Raw genomic sequence first — 14,897 nt, 5'->3', positions numbered from 1 at the left:
AAATGCCATCAACCCCACTGCCTGACAGGTGTGGCAGATCAATAAGCTGATTAAAGAGCATGATCATTACACAGGTGCACCTTGTACTGGGGACAAAAGGTGACTCTAAAATGACCACAACACAATGGCATTGATGTCTCAAGTTTTGAGGGAGCGTGCAATTGACATGCTGACTGCAGGAATGTTAATTTCTCTACCATAAGCCACCAACGTCATTTAAGAGAATTTGGTAGTACGTCCAACCGGCCTCACAACCGCAGATCATGTGTAAACAAGCCAGTCTAGGACCTCCACCCCCAGCTTCTTCACCTGCGGAATCATCTTAGACCAGCCACCCGGACTGCTGATAAACTGGATTTGCACAACGGAAGAATTTCTGCATAAACTATCAGAAACTCATCTGCGTGCTCGTCGTCCTCACCAGGGTCTTGACCTGACTGCAGTTCAGTGTCATAACCAACTTTAGTGGGCAAATGCTCACCATCGATGGCCACTGGCATGCTGGAGAAGTGTGCTCTTCACAGATGAATCCCGGTTTCAATTGTACCGGGCAGATGGCATGTGGTATGCTGATGTCAACGTTGTGAACAGTGACCCATGGGTGGCAGTGGGGTTATGGTATGGGCATAAGCTATGGACAACGAACACCATTGCATTTTATTGATGGCAATTTGAATGCACAGAGATACCATGATGAGATCCTGAGGCTCATTGTCGTGCCATTCACCCACCCCATTACCTCATGTTTCAGCATGATAATGCACAGACCCATGTCGCAAGGATCTGTACACAATTCCTGGAAGCTGAAAATGTCCCAGTTCTGGATGACATATCTGTATTCCCAGTAATGGGAAATACATAGATTAAGGCCTACGTTATTTAAATTTACTTGTTTCCTTATATGAACTGTATCTCGGTAAAATCTTGTAATCGTGTAATCTCGGTAAAATTGTTCCATGTTGCGTATATATTTTTGTTCTGTATAGAAAGAGAAAAACACAAAGCCAAAGTTTGACATTTGAATTTTTATTGATACACTACTGTAAGAGCCTAAATGCAAGGTATTCCCTTTGAATAATTTCAAAAAGCACTGCAGTCTTAAATTACAAAATGGTTTTAAAATACAAAATGTACATGAAATGACAATACAAGGTTCCTGTAAACATCAGCTAAAACCTGTATTTCCCTTTTCTTTTACAAAACATATATTTATAGATATATGTATCCAACCGTTAGGAATGACATCCATTTCAAAGTATCAAAAATAGAGTTCTAATGTCAGTCTGTGTTGCTTTTTACCAGTATGTAAAATGGGAACATATTGTTTGATCTTTGGTTTTCCAGAAGAGGATGACAGAGAGCGAACGGTTACTGAATTTAATGCTGCTCTTGTTTCTGGACTCATATGCCTCATTCACACTATAGGGCAAAACTGCGCCAAGCCGAGCTGTACTGGGCTGCCCTGTTTACGCATCTACAAAGTGCTGGAAAGGACCATGTGAAAATGAAACATCCAAGCCAGCACAGTACGGTTCTGATCAGCTCTATACTGGGAATCAGGTAACAGTCTCACAAGCAGCACTAGAGCCAGCCCTTCCTCTTGTAACACACGTCCTGCTGTCCAAAATGTATATTCTCAAGTAAATGATTAACCCAGAAGAGCATAACAAACCAGTAATTCATATTCAACACATGAGTTAAGGCCTTCCTATAGTTTAAATAAACAAATAGTGACATTCTCTCCTCACTGTTTGAATAGGTTTTACACATAAAACAGAAGCCACGAGAGATTATTACAAACAAACCAGTTATTTTGTACTTTCTGCCAAATATCACGTTGTCATGGTGCTTTCGTCATGGTTTGCATAGTAGCCTAATGCATCTGTGTGCTTATATTGTACAGAACTGAAATTCATTGTAAAAAAAACACTTATCTACAGTTTATTGGGTACAAGCGCACACATCCACACTTAATATAATCTACTAAGACGCTTGCACTGTGTCCTTTACAAGGCAGATTCACTGACTGGCCCTCTGGTATGCAGGACTAACAAGTATTGTGCTGATACTCTTGAAGGCTGCGTTTATACAGGCAGCCCAATTCTGATATTTGTTCCACTAATTGGTTCTTTGACAAATCACAGAACTTTATCAGAGCTGATCTGATTAGTGAGAAAAAGATCAGAATTGAACTACCTGTGTAAACAGAGCCTTGAAGTAACAGAACCAAGCATCTCTGCTGCATCTACAACTATAGGCATCAAGGTTCTTTTTAAATTTATTTTAAAAATGTTTTTTAAAGGCATCAGGCAGGTTTTTTGTGTATTGGAGAATTCTTTTCTATTTCTGATTGGACTTGGACATGATTGACAGTTGTCATTAGCAACATCCTCTCAGAGAAAAACATATACATGCAAGAATATACATATATCATTGTCCAATCACAGAGAACATGTTAAGGCAATAGGAGTTGTTCCTATCCAGACCAATCAACATGTTATATTACAGCATGGCCAAGTAATGTATGGCATACATACATACATCTATCCAGCATTCAGAATCACATTCTGTAAACATCCTTATGATGATGTTGGACTGGAATATGTTGCTTTTTAACACTCAGCTTTGTCATTTTGTTTGGACTTTTTGTTGTTGTAATTCTCAGGCAAACTGAAAATCTTTTTATTATTGCTATCAATATTCCATACATTCGCAGTCTGTATGTCTCCCCAAGGAGGAAGATTGACAAATACATATTTTTGTTAAGGTACCATCCTGAAGACAAAATGATCATTTGTTGTGATTGTTGTGATGTGCAACACACAAGGGGCGTGGAAGAACCAACAACATACAAAAATGGAAGTCGTTTTTTTAAACTAACTTAACCTTGTTCGTCAGGGGTGGTGGAGAGGGGGCTACACATAAATACAGATATATAAAGGACTGTATATAAAATACTTGTATCAACAGTTTAAATCTGCAGTTTTCAATGTGTTATATTATTTCCAATAGTATTTAGATTGAAGCTGCTTTACCCTCAGAAGGTATGGTTGTTACAAAGTGGAAGGCACACAGTCTCTGGGCCCAGTTTTTCAAAAGTTATCTGATCGGATTTCTGCAATCGGATAAAATTACATGTTAGAATTGGGTTTTTCAAAAGAAAACAAAATTATTCTGATCCTCCAGATTTGGTAATCCAATTTGACCATTAAATCAGGATTAAATGTAGTTTATAATTTTTTTTTACTCAAAAAAGGTAGTGATAGTTTTGATGCCTAAAATCTAGATTATCTTGATCCCACTGGAAGGGTGTATTCAGGGTGGATTTAGAAAGGTGTCATATAGTTACCTTTATTCATGTAGTTTACTCATCTCTGTTTCCCTATGACAGTGTAGTAGTACCATAATTTGTCCACTAGATGGAAAGGTCTGTAGGCCTGTTGAAAGCACTGACAATCTGGATTCTGTGATCTTCATGTTGTGGATCAGAATGATCCTATCCGATTATTTTCTGAAAAACTGGCCCAAAAACAACATGATTAATCTGATCCTGGATTGCAAAAAAGGATTACAGAATCCAGATCATCCTTATCCAGATTAAACGTTTTGAAAAACTGGGCCCAGGGCATCAAGACAGTTAGTGTACATCCACAATTACACCCGATTCCCTGTATAGTGCACTACTTTTGACCAGTGTGCTGGCCAAAAGTAGTGCACTATACAGGAAATAGGGTGCCATTTCAGACGCACATTAGTTATTGCATGACAGAGCTCAGAGGAACACAGGTCCGTCTTGCTCTGTGGATAATTCAAACACCACCTTTAATTAAACTCCAACGAGTCTACTTACAGTTACAAATATATATATTTACTTGTCTTAACGGGCTACCTCGGTCTGGAGAAAACCAGTGTTCATCTATCCATCGCATAAAACATTATATTCATTGAAAGTCAAGCGTCTCCATATCACAAACTCAGAAATCCATCTAATTTCTTTAAAAATCGAAGTCATACTCTGCATGAAGAGTCAGCTGTGCAAACAAACAACAAAAGCGTTTACCATCCTATCATTCAAAGCTGCTATTTAACAATGTTTATAAGGCATTTGTTCAACCTGAAGAGGAGGTTTGGGGAGTCAGAAGGAGAAGGTAGTAATAATTTACAGATACAGTGGCTTCAGAAAGTATTCATACCCTTTGACTTATTCCACCTTTTGTTGTGTTACAGCCTGAATATAAAATGTTGTGTTACAGCCTGAATATAAAATGTTGTGTTACAGCCTGAATATAAAATGTTGTGTTACAGCCTGAATATAAAATGTTGTGTTACAGCCTGAATATAAAATGTTGTGTTACAGCCTGAATATAAAATGTTGTGTTACAGCCTGAATATAAAATTGATTAAAGATTTTTTTATATTTATCTCACCCATCTACACACAATAACCCATAATGACAGTAAAAACATGTTTCTATAAATGTTTGCTAATTTATTGAAAATGAAATACAGAAATCTCATTTACATAAGTATTCACACCCCTGAGTCAATACTTTGTAGAAGCACCTTAAGCAGTGATTACAGCTGTGAGTCTTTCTGGGTAAGTCTCTAAGAGCTTTCCACACCTGGATTGTGCAACATTTGACCATTAACCTTTTCTAAATTCTCCAAGCTCTGTCAAATTGGTTGTTGATCATAGCTAGACAATCATTTTCAGGTCTTGCCATAGATTTTCAAGCAGATTTAAGTCAAAACTATAATTTGGCCACTCAGGAACATCCACTGTCTTATTGGTAAGCAACTTCAATGTAGATTTGGCCTTGTGTTTTAAGTTATTGTCCTGCTGAAAAGTGAATTCACCTCCCAGTGTCTGGTGGAAAGCAGAATGAACCAGATTTCCCTCTAGAATCTTGCCTGTGCTCCATTCTGCTTATTTTTTTATCCTAAAAAAAACCCCCAGTCCTTTGATTACAAGCATACACATAACATGATGCAGCCATCACTATGCTTGAAAATATGGGGAGTGGTACTCAGTAATGTGTTGTATTGGATTTGCCCCAAACATAACACTTTGTACTCAGAACAAAAAGTGAATTGCATTGCCAATTTTTTTTGTAGTATTACTTGAGTGCCTTGTTGCAAACAGGATGCATGTTTTGGAATATTTTTATTCTGTACAGGCTTTCTTCTTTTTACTCTGTCAATTAGGTTAGTATTGTGGAATAACTACAATGTTGTTGAATCATCCTGTTTTCTCCTATCACAGCCATTAAACTCTGTAACTGTTTTAAAGTCACCATTGGCCTCATGGTGAAATCCCTAAGCCGTTTCCTTCCTCTCTGGCAACTGAGTTAGGAAGGAGGCCTGTATCTTTGTAGTGATTAAAGTATAATTAATAATTTCTCCATGCTCAAAGGGATATGCTCAATGTCTGCTTTTTTTTTTTACCCATCTACCAATAGGTGCCCTTCTTTGCGAGGCATTGGAAAAACTCCCTGGTCTTTGTGGTTGAATCCATGCAACTCATTTGACTTGTTAAGTTCATTTTTGCTCCTGAACTTATGTAGGCTTGTCATAACAAAGGGGTTGAATAGTTATTCACTTAAGACATTTCAGCTTTTAATTTTTTATAAATTTCTAAACAATTCTGAAAACATAAATCCACTTTGACATTATCGGGTATTGCGTGTAGGCCAGCGACAAAAACGTCTACATTTAATATATTTGAAATTCAGGCTGTACCACAACAAAATGTGCAAAAAGTCAAGGGGAGTGAATACTTTCTGAAGGCACTATATCTACATGGCTGGAAGGTCACTAGAAGTGTGGAATGTTGCATATTACAGATCCCAGTCCAGCACCAGAGAAGAAGAGAAGGGGCTCCCAGGCACCCAGAAACAAAGAAGGACTAGGGTGATGGGGGTGTCGCAGTGGGGCTGCAGTACTACCTCTACACTCCCAGGGGGTGCTGTTGTGAGATCACTCAACCAACCGGGGTGTTTGTACCTTCGAGGTCTATGCTGGTGAGGAAAATCATGAGTACAGTATTAAAACTTCTTTATTCCTACTGAGGGATCCTATTTTTCCTCACTGAGCACTACACTGTTAGGGGCAACATTGTGACTTGAGAGGGTATATTACATACTCCAACCAGACACCCTGAGCAGAGAGTTTAGCTGCATAGAAACCGTTTAGGAGGTGATCACTCTCTAAACCAGTGATCACCTCTGGGGATCTGAGCCCAGGCCTGAGAACTAATGCTAAAAATGAACCCGAAGTCAACTGAACAGAGAACATGTTCCTCATCTTTCTGCCACTCACTGACCCCAATAATCCTACAGTTTGTCAACACCCTGCGGTGTTGTCCTGTTTATAATCTGATGTATACATGTGTAGGTGAGTGAGTCTGAGCTCTTTTGCTGTCATGTGGGTATATGAAAGGTTTGTTCATGTGTGTCTGGAGTGTCTTTTTGTGGACTGGTAGGTCCATGAAGTGTAAAAGGGAATCTCAGCCCAGCCTGTCCTGCCTAGAGGCAGGTAAAGTCCTGTGGTGGAGGTGGTGGTGTTGGGGCTGGTGAGGACACTGCTATGCCCAGCTGGGTGTGTGGAGGCCTGGCCACGGACAGCGCTACGACTGGGCACCGCCACCAGGGGACTGGGACATGTCTCTGCCGATGATCTCATTCACTGGAAACACAAAGAGAGAGGATACAGGTTCACTACAGCTGAACAACACAGTCCAGAGGGTTTAATATTATGGGCTACTTAACCTTAGCAAGGCTTTCTTCAACTTCAATTGACCTAAAGTTTTTGAGGACACATTGATTGTCATATATTATCAAGAAATCAAATCTAAATTGTGTTCCTGAATGCATTCGGACTGTGAGAAAATACAAATGTTTACCAGCAGAGGGCGATGTTGCCCAGCTCACTTACTGACTACTCTGAACACAGAAAAGTTCAGCATCAGCATATCACAGTGGAGAGACAGAGGGAAAAACTCAATCATACATACACTGGCAAGACCCAGAGGTTCAACTCACAGCTTTGGAATGACAAAACCACCGTCAACAACCAGAAAGCGAGGGGAAACTATTCCATTCACTGCCGTGTGTCATTACCGTCAGACTTGACCTTTGACAGCGTCCAAGATATTTAGTCTTTACCACCACAACATGTCGACTCCTATAAATATCATCCTCCATTTATTGAATGGCCTAGCGAGCACCAGCTCTCTATTGCGTTTCTTCATTTCTTCCACCTCTTAATGGAGCTTGAGTACATTTCCTCTGGCCTATTATTGTGGATTTGTGAGCGCAGTAAATGGGCCTGTATAAAACTAATCCATTGTTACAACACATGTTGTCGACCCCAGAGAGGCACTCAAGCACAGTGCTGTAGGTAATTACTCTGCCAGGCAGAGCTAGCTAGGCCTGATATTAAATAAATAAGTTATTTTCTCTCTCGCTCTCTGGCGGTGGGGCATGTTGGAGATGCCTCCAACAGAGGCCTGATTGTTACAGTGGTGCCAAAGCTGTTTTCAGCTCACACCGGGCCCAGCGTGGCTCAGCGGGAGGACCAGCGGGGAGCCTGTAAAAACCACAGTCGTAATGTAAATCAACTTCTAACCCCCATATCACGCTAAACTGAAGCTGCATCTGGTTTACTACAGTACCTGTGGAACGAAAAGGAGGGTGAGAAAGAGAGAGAGGGAGAAAGAGAAGAAATAGAAGAGAGGGAGAGAAGAAAGAGGGGAGAGAGAGAAAAGATAGAAGAGAGAGAAATAGAGAGTGAAAGGAGAGGATACGTAGCCTGGTTTGGTATTTGTGGAAAAAGTGAAGATATTTTCCACACAGCAGCGATTGGTAGCTTTGCATTCGTGCAGCAGTGGCGGCATTCATACACCGTTAATTTCCTGATGTGGCACATAGGTGTCAAAAGTCATGGCAGGTCAAAGAGACAGAGGGCAAAGAGAGGAGAGGGTTTGACTATCTGGTTTAGAGCGAGGAGATGGTGAGTGAGTCCTCTGAGCTCTGACAGTTTGACACACATTAAGACAGATAGACACGCAGGTATTCAGGCAGACCTGTCCATAAACCACAGTAACAGTACCAGCCCTGCTGCTTGGGGATTCCTCTTCTCTTACCTACAACTGGCCACTTGTTGTGTAACTGTCTGTTGTGAAATCATATATTTAATGGCCCACCGTGTCTGATGGACAAGTCAGCATCTGCTTTATATGGGTCATATTACATATGGGTATTTATATATGTGGTATATTATTGGTAGATGGAGTGAGAGGAAAATGAACAGTCAAATCATGTGTAGATTAAATTCAGAGTATTATCGAGACATTAGGGAGTCCGTTCAAATTAATTCATCTTAAGATCTTCCCTTTGTATTTCTTAACCACATTTTGCTGTGTATGGGGTTAAATAATAATTTCTTCATTAACACAAATCAAGAATTATACTTTTTCATCAATTTAATTAAAAGCCTTGATATTCTGTATTCCAGTTGTTAATCCCTAAGAATCATCAGCTATAAATCAACTGTTACCCCCATCCCTAAGAATCATCAGCTATATATCAACTGTTACCCCCATCCCTAAGACTCATCAGCTATATATCAACTGTTACCCCCATCCCTAAGAATCATCAGCTATATATCAACTGTTACCCCCATCCCTAAGACTCATCAGCTATATATCAACTGTTACCCCCATCCCTAAGAATCATCAGCTATATATCAACTGTTACCCCATCCCTAAGAATCATCAGCTATATATCAACTGTTACCCCCATCCCTAAGACTCATCAGCTATATATCAACTGTTACCCCCATCCCTAAGACTCATCAGCTATATATCAACTGTTACCCCCATCCCTAAGAATCATCAGCTATATATCAACTGTTACCCCATCCCTAAGAATCATCAGCTATATATCAACTGTTACCCCCATCCCTAAGACTCATCAGCTATATATCAACTGTTACCCCATCCCTAAGACTCATCAGCTATATATCAACTGTTACTCCCATCCCTAAGACTCATCAGCTATATATCTGAATACAATTATAACATCTCAAAGTCATTCCACTCCTGTAAAACTGGTACATTCTCAAAAATCCCCCCAAATAAATTTGTCTCAGGAAAAAGTAATACAACTATTTCAAACATAATTTTACAGTATCGACAATGAATACTGTAGCTTCAACTGTACTTGCTAGTTGACTACCATAAAAAAAGCAGTGAAAACTTATTGGTGGTTCCATGATAGAAATAGAGGTGTTTATTTGTGTTTGTTTGTGTGATCTGTGAGCTGCTACTACTGCTGATGTGACAGAGGGAGGGGCAGGCCTTTGTGCCTGGCTGGCTAGCCACTGTCTCTATCCTGTTGGCGTGGGCGGATGGTTCTTCCTCTCCCATCACACACGGCTATCTATCTTCACACATAGACTGTATTTCTCGGTTAACTGCGACAGACAGCTTTACATAAAACATCAGTCTACAACAATGTATCCACGTTCTAAACACAGCACACGAGCTGAAACGTTCAACTAAAAATGAACCATTATTGTATGTGTTTAATGTAAGTCTCAAGCACAATGTCTATCTGCAGTTGTGTCTGCTAAGAAAACTTTCCACAGAACACACACAAAACACACAAAACGATGCAAACTTTCACACGGGCATTAGATATCCTATTAATCAACTACTGGTAAGGTTTCAAAATGGGCTCGAACAAGACTGACAGTTATATAAAATATTATCAACTAGGTCTATAATCTGATGTAGATATGGGAAAAATCGTTCAAATTGTGCTTGACTTCAGTAGTTTCATAGCTGAACCAATGACTCAGATTGGCTTGTTTTTATGGCTGCATCAGAAACGTGATGATTTAGCCTAGCTTACTACAGAGAACCCTGGGTCTCTTTAACCCTCTGGGAGGGAGATCCTCTTTATATGACTAGAAGGGGGGGGTCCCTATTAAGCCAGAGAACTGCTTCTCATACAGTGAACCGTCATTTCGCTTCTAAGGCATAGCTCTCTGGTCCTAGGGCTAGTCTACGTTACTGAATGTGTGACTAAACCAGCCCATGAACATGACTTCCCTCCCCATCAGACCGGTGTCACCTCTCAGACAGTAGTGTAGTGGGGAACGAACCCTTCAATCACTGTGACTTAGGCTAATTACAGTCAAAGACAGAGAGTCCCTCCTCGATCAAAGTCCATCAGTGTACTGATTGGTGGTAAAACAAGGTTTTCAGTGTGTGTCATGTCATTATCTCAAAGGGGAAACTCACATGAATCACTTTACCTAACCCAGTCATAGGGGAGAAACAGACTGCCCTTATTAAATCTACATAGCGTGTCCTTTCTGACCCCAATTCTTTTTCTTTGCTTTTCTTTGTTTCGAATCACACAGTGATCTTTAACGTCATGTCTAGATGTATACATTTCATGTCTAAAAGGGATCTGTTAAAATAATCTCTGCAATGAGAAACAGAAGTGAAACAGTCAAACAGATGTGGATTTTCTATGATTAACAAGTCGTCAGTTAGGATGGAAAACAGGTAATCACCCTGGTTCCCCTCTGACAGATTGAGAAAACGTTCCCTGACAGACAAACACTGAAGTGTGAAGTAGAAAAGGGCATGTAGGGCGCTCCAACAGAGAACCAGCTTAAGAAACTAACAAGAAGACTGAGTGATTGTTCTCTCCACTCTACCAAATGAGGAAAACATGTTACAATGGATAACACTTGTGCAAGGCACGGGACAGGCAAGCCAAGATTCAGTTGGTCAAAAGGAAGACTTGCAATGACATGCACACATCTTCAGAGAGCCTCGGGTAGAAGAGAAAACATAAGACGTTCAAGTTAAATGGATAAGTCCACTTAATGATCATATTTCATTGGAAATATATGGTCAGTTTCAGTAACAGAAACTAGACGACTAAAAACGTTCCAGGGTTGCTAGGCTAACATCTCTGAGTCAATCTGTTATCTATTTTTCGCCTGTTTAACCGTAGCTCTGTAGTCTGTTACTCTAGTCTGACACGCTGCCAGAGAGACAGATCACAGTAACAGTAGAGCTCCAGTGAGAACACTAGAGCCTCATTAGAACACTGCTGCAGTATTAACAAAGTCACTCATCTCTGTGAATCCTCTGTGGATTTCCCATTTGTAAGTGATTCACAAGACACATGTCTTTTGATCCGGCCCCTATAATGTCTGCTCACAGGAAGCCATCAAATGAACACAAGAGTGAGTTACAAGGTGGAAGCCATCATGATTGGAGCCAGAATGGCCGTCCTAAAATGTTGGAATGGAAGCCAATAGGATCCGGAATGGCCAACCAGAAGAGTCATCTAAACTTCTACCACAATAGACCATCACCTTAGGATGTGCAGTAGGGGTCAGATAATGACACATTCTATGTGTCTGCTGCATTTCACAGTGACTAAACACCTAATGGCACCTAATGGCATTTTAAGAGATTTGTCCGGACCGGAGGCTAGTTTAGTGAGTTAGAAGAATTCCTGCATCCACATAACTAGAATGGAGGATAACTGCAGTAAGCTGACTGCCATGTGGAGAAGTGTTATGGTGTGTGTGTGTGTGTGTGTGTGTGTGTGTGTGTGTGTGTGTGTGTGTGTGTGTGTGTGTGTGTGTGTGTGTGTGTGTGTGTGTGTGTGTGTGTGTGTGTGTGTGTGTGTGTGTGTGTGTGTGTGTGTGTGTGTGTGTGTGTGTGTGTGTGTGTGTGTGTGTGTAGGGGCAATGTACATCACTTTACTGTTTACTAGAGCAGGGCAGAGTGACTCAACAGTTCTCTGAGACACTTGACAGATACACTCCCCTTACAGCAGCTGTCACACAAAGCACACTACAGGATTTAATAGGGATATCAACTATAACAGTGGCTCTATGTTAGGAAACACAAATCAACAATGACATCTAAGATAAACAAGCTACCCGATAACACAACCCACGAGCTGGTACAAGAGACCATTTGCATACAAACAAGACAATATTATATTCAAAACATTGATACGGGACTCTGTAAACAAATAAAAGGATTCTCTTTCTGTTTTCCTGGCTGAAGGTTAATGTTAAGTTCCAACATTACCAAGGATCTCCGGCCTGCCCGGGCATTCCGTCTGCCTGCCGCTGGCCAACATCTTGACGGAGAAACACACTGAAAAGCACACACCAACAGACACACGCACACAGAGAGAGAGAGAAAGGCACAGTGGCAGGACCTGAACCCCAGAGCCCAGCACCCGACGCTGGTGCTACACTGCCAATACCTCTGCCTTCATTACATTCCTAAGTCTTTAATTGTATGGAAAGATGACAAACAAAGTCAGTTTCCACTTGTTCCAGGGCCGGCGGTGTGCGTTTGTGATTGTGTTTAACTAGCTGAGTTTGGTTAGGTCCAGGCCTGATGCATTTTCCTACCACTGTTGTTTTTTCCTCACATGAATAGAGAGTTGTGTTATTTATCTGCCATGCTCGGTTAGAAGTTAGAAGCATGCACTGGCTGGGCTGGGACTTGGACCAAGCCACAAAGCCACCAAACCACAGAGCACTAGAGGAGAGTTTCCCCTGTTGGGGACAACTCAGGACTCTGGAGACTGAGGCCTGCTTGACCCAAACTGATCAGCAGCATGGTGCCAGGGTTCTGTGACTTCCGTCTAGTGGTAGTGTAACCTGTAGACTAGAGGTTGGATCCCTGGGTCTGTAGTAGTAGAGATGGACAGGGCCTACCTCATGGAGGGGATTGGAGTCTGGTGAAAGCTATGTTTTAGGAGCCTTAGTAACAGATCCAGATTAGCCCATGTTGTAAATGTACACGTGTGTGTGTTTATGTCTGTGTGTTGTTGGCTATGCTGTGTCAACAGGGATCGTGCACATGCTCTGGAAGCAGCATTGCTTGTGTATTTGTATATAGAGTTGTGCCTGAGAAAACTGCCTAAAGTATGTGATTAACTACTGTGTGCAAAGTGTTTACAATGTGTGGCGCCATACTCATAGTACTGACGTGAATATGGCTGTTTTTGGTGGGTGCATTTACTGTGTGTACTATGTGCCTGTGTCTCTCTCTGTGTGTGTGTGTGTGTGTGTGTGTGTGTGTGTGTGTACACTATGACAGCGCTAGAAATAAGTGTGTGTGCCTGCTCTATGTCGTTGTCTCTCACAAGAAGAGCGGGAGCAGCAGGCCCGGCCTATTATTAACCCAGAATGCCGTGCTCACGGCGAGAGGCAGCTGTGGCCCGAGCAGGAGAGCAAACATAAGATGCAGGCACGCCGTGTCACACACACACAGCCTCCGCTACCCCCCCCCCAACCCCCCGCCGCAGCCCGTCTGCACTGTGTATGTGTGTTGTCTGTGCAAACACAGGGCCAGCTGATTAATTAGATAAACACACGGGTCGGCACCACAAGTGGTTCAGTCTGTCACCATGACGGCCGTAATCACCCTCACAAGAGGGTTCACTCACATTCACACAAGAGAGGAAGGGGGAGAGCAAGGTTGCACACACCTACAGCACGCTATACACACTACTGTACAATTACTGTCCCTGTTAATAGTGCACTCACATTAATACTGTTCAGGAAGATTGGAAATGTATTGACACTAAATTTGGACACTAAACCAAATATAGACTACTGTACCTACCAATAAAGAAGCAGAGGTCCTGTACACAGCAGTTTCCTTTCAGCTGCTTATTCCAGCAGAAGAAATGCCTCCTCCTGCCTCTTACTGATAAATACATACTCTTTGTTATAAACCTGTTTATTGGAGATGAGAATTCGTCTAGGAGGAGTATGAGAAGTGGGGATGCATTTTTGGGTGCATAATGCCAGTTGGGTGGGATCCTCAACTCGTCTGTCCATCTGTCAGTAAGTCTGTGCCACTCCTGACCCCCCCACACCCACAGTAGACCTACTGCACACACACACACTCTACATGCCCCTGTGTGGCGTACGTCACCAGTCACCAAGGCCATCTGTTAGCTCACCACAACAGTTTTACACTGTGACGTGGTGGTACACACACGCACACTTTTGCTGACACGAGTCTATGCAGGCAATACTACAGTGATACTCAGGGGCGCAACTTTGGTTTTAGAAGTGGGGGGGGGACTAATATATATATATATATTTATATATATTTTTAAATAGTAGGATAAACACTCCAAACAGCCTACCCGACCGCTCTGAGGCGTCCGCATGGTCCTAAAGCGCACAGTTGCCTCGTTTTGTATCACATTCCAATGATAAAACTGGGGAGGGACAAAAATGCAATTTCCCAAGTGAAAGTTGCACCCCTGGTGATACTACTGTATACTGAAATCCTACCAGGGAATGACTATGATATCAAAATGTACATATCAGCACTGACTGACATGTAACTAACTGACCCTGCACTCAGTTAGAATACTAGAACTCAGACAGATAGACAGACATACAGACATTAACAGAAAGACACAGATAGTCTAGTAGAACAGAGTTCAATCACTTTCAAAGACATGATGTAAGTATTTAGATCTTTTTTTATTTGAAAAGAAAAGTAGTTGAATATTGGAATGTATTTATAAATACACTCAAATACACTGACTCAAATACACTCCCATGCATTTAACTCGGTTATTTTAATATAGTATTTGAAATAAGTATTTGAAAATATGATCAGATTTGATTTGGATAGTCCGGATTTTCGCTCTGTAGATGCTCTACAGATGGTCATACTATCAACAAACTATCTGTTGATAAACAACTGCTTGCTAAGGTTAGGGTTAGGTTAAGAATAAGGTTAGGGTAAGGGTTAAGTTTAGGGTTAAAGTTAGAGCTAGGGTTAGTAGATAGTTAGTTGAAATGTTACTGATAGTC

The 14,897-nt window shown here is 41.4% G+C and overlaps 1 protein-coding gene across 3 annotated transcripts in view; it reads right to left on the bottom strand.

Annotated features, from left to right (window-relative positions):
* Positions 1-1,010: 1,010 nt before the first annotated feature.
* LOC129834579 (nuclear factor of activated T-cells, cytoplasmic 3-like) overlaps positions 1,011-14,897 on the bottom strand; it is an 84,268-nt gene continuing 70,381 nt past the window's right edge. For all 3 annotated transcript variants that reach the window (XM_055899691.1, XM_055899692.1, XM_055899694.1), the window contains exon 10: positions 1,011-6,683. In XM_055899691.1, coding sequence (XP_055755666.1) covers positions 6,625-6,683 — 59 coding nt within the window. In that variant the 3' untranslated portion in view covers positions 1,011-6,624. The remainder of the gene's footprint in view (positions 6,684-14,897) is intronic.

Source organism: Salvelinus fontinalis, chromosome 35, assembly GCF_029448725.1.
Source record: "Salvelinus fontinalis isolate EN_2023a chromosome 35, ASM2944872v1, whole genome shotgun sequence".
In the NCBI taxonomy this organism is placed as follows: domain Eukaryota; kingdom Metazoa; phylum Chordata; class Actinopteri; order Salmoniformes; family Salmonidae; genus Salvelinus; species Salvelinus fontinalis.
Note: the sequence above shows the minus strand (reverse complement) of the source record. Positions and strands in the feature narration are given on the sequence as shown.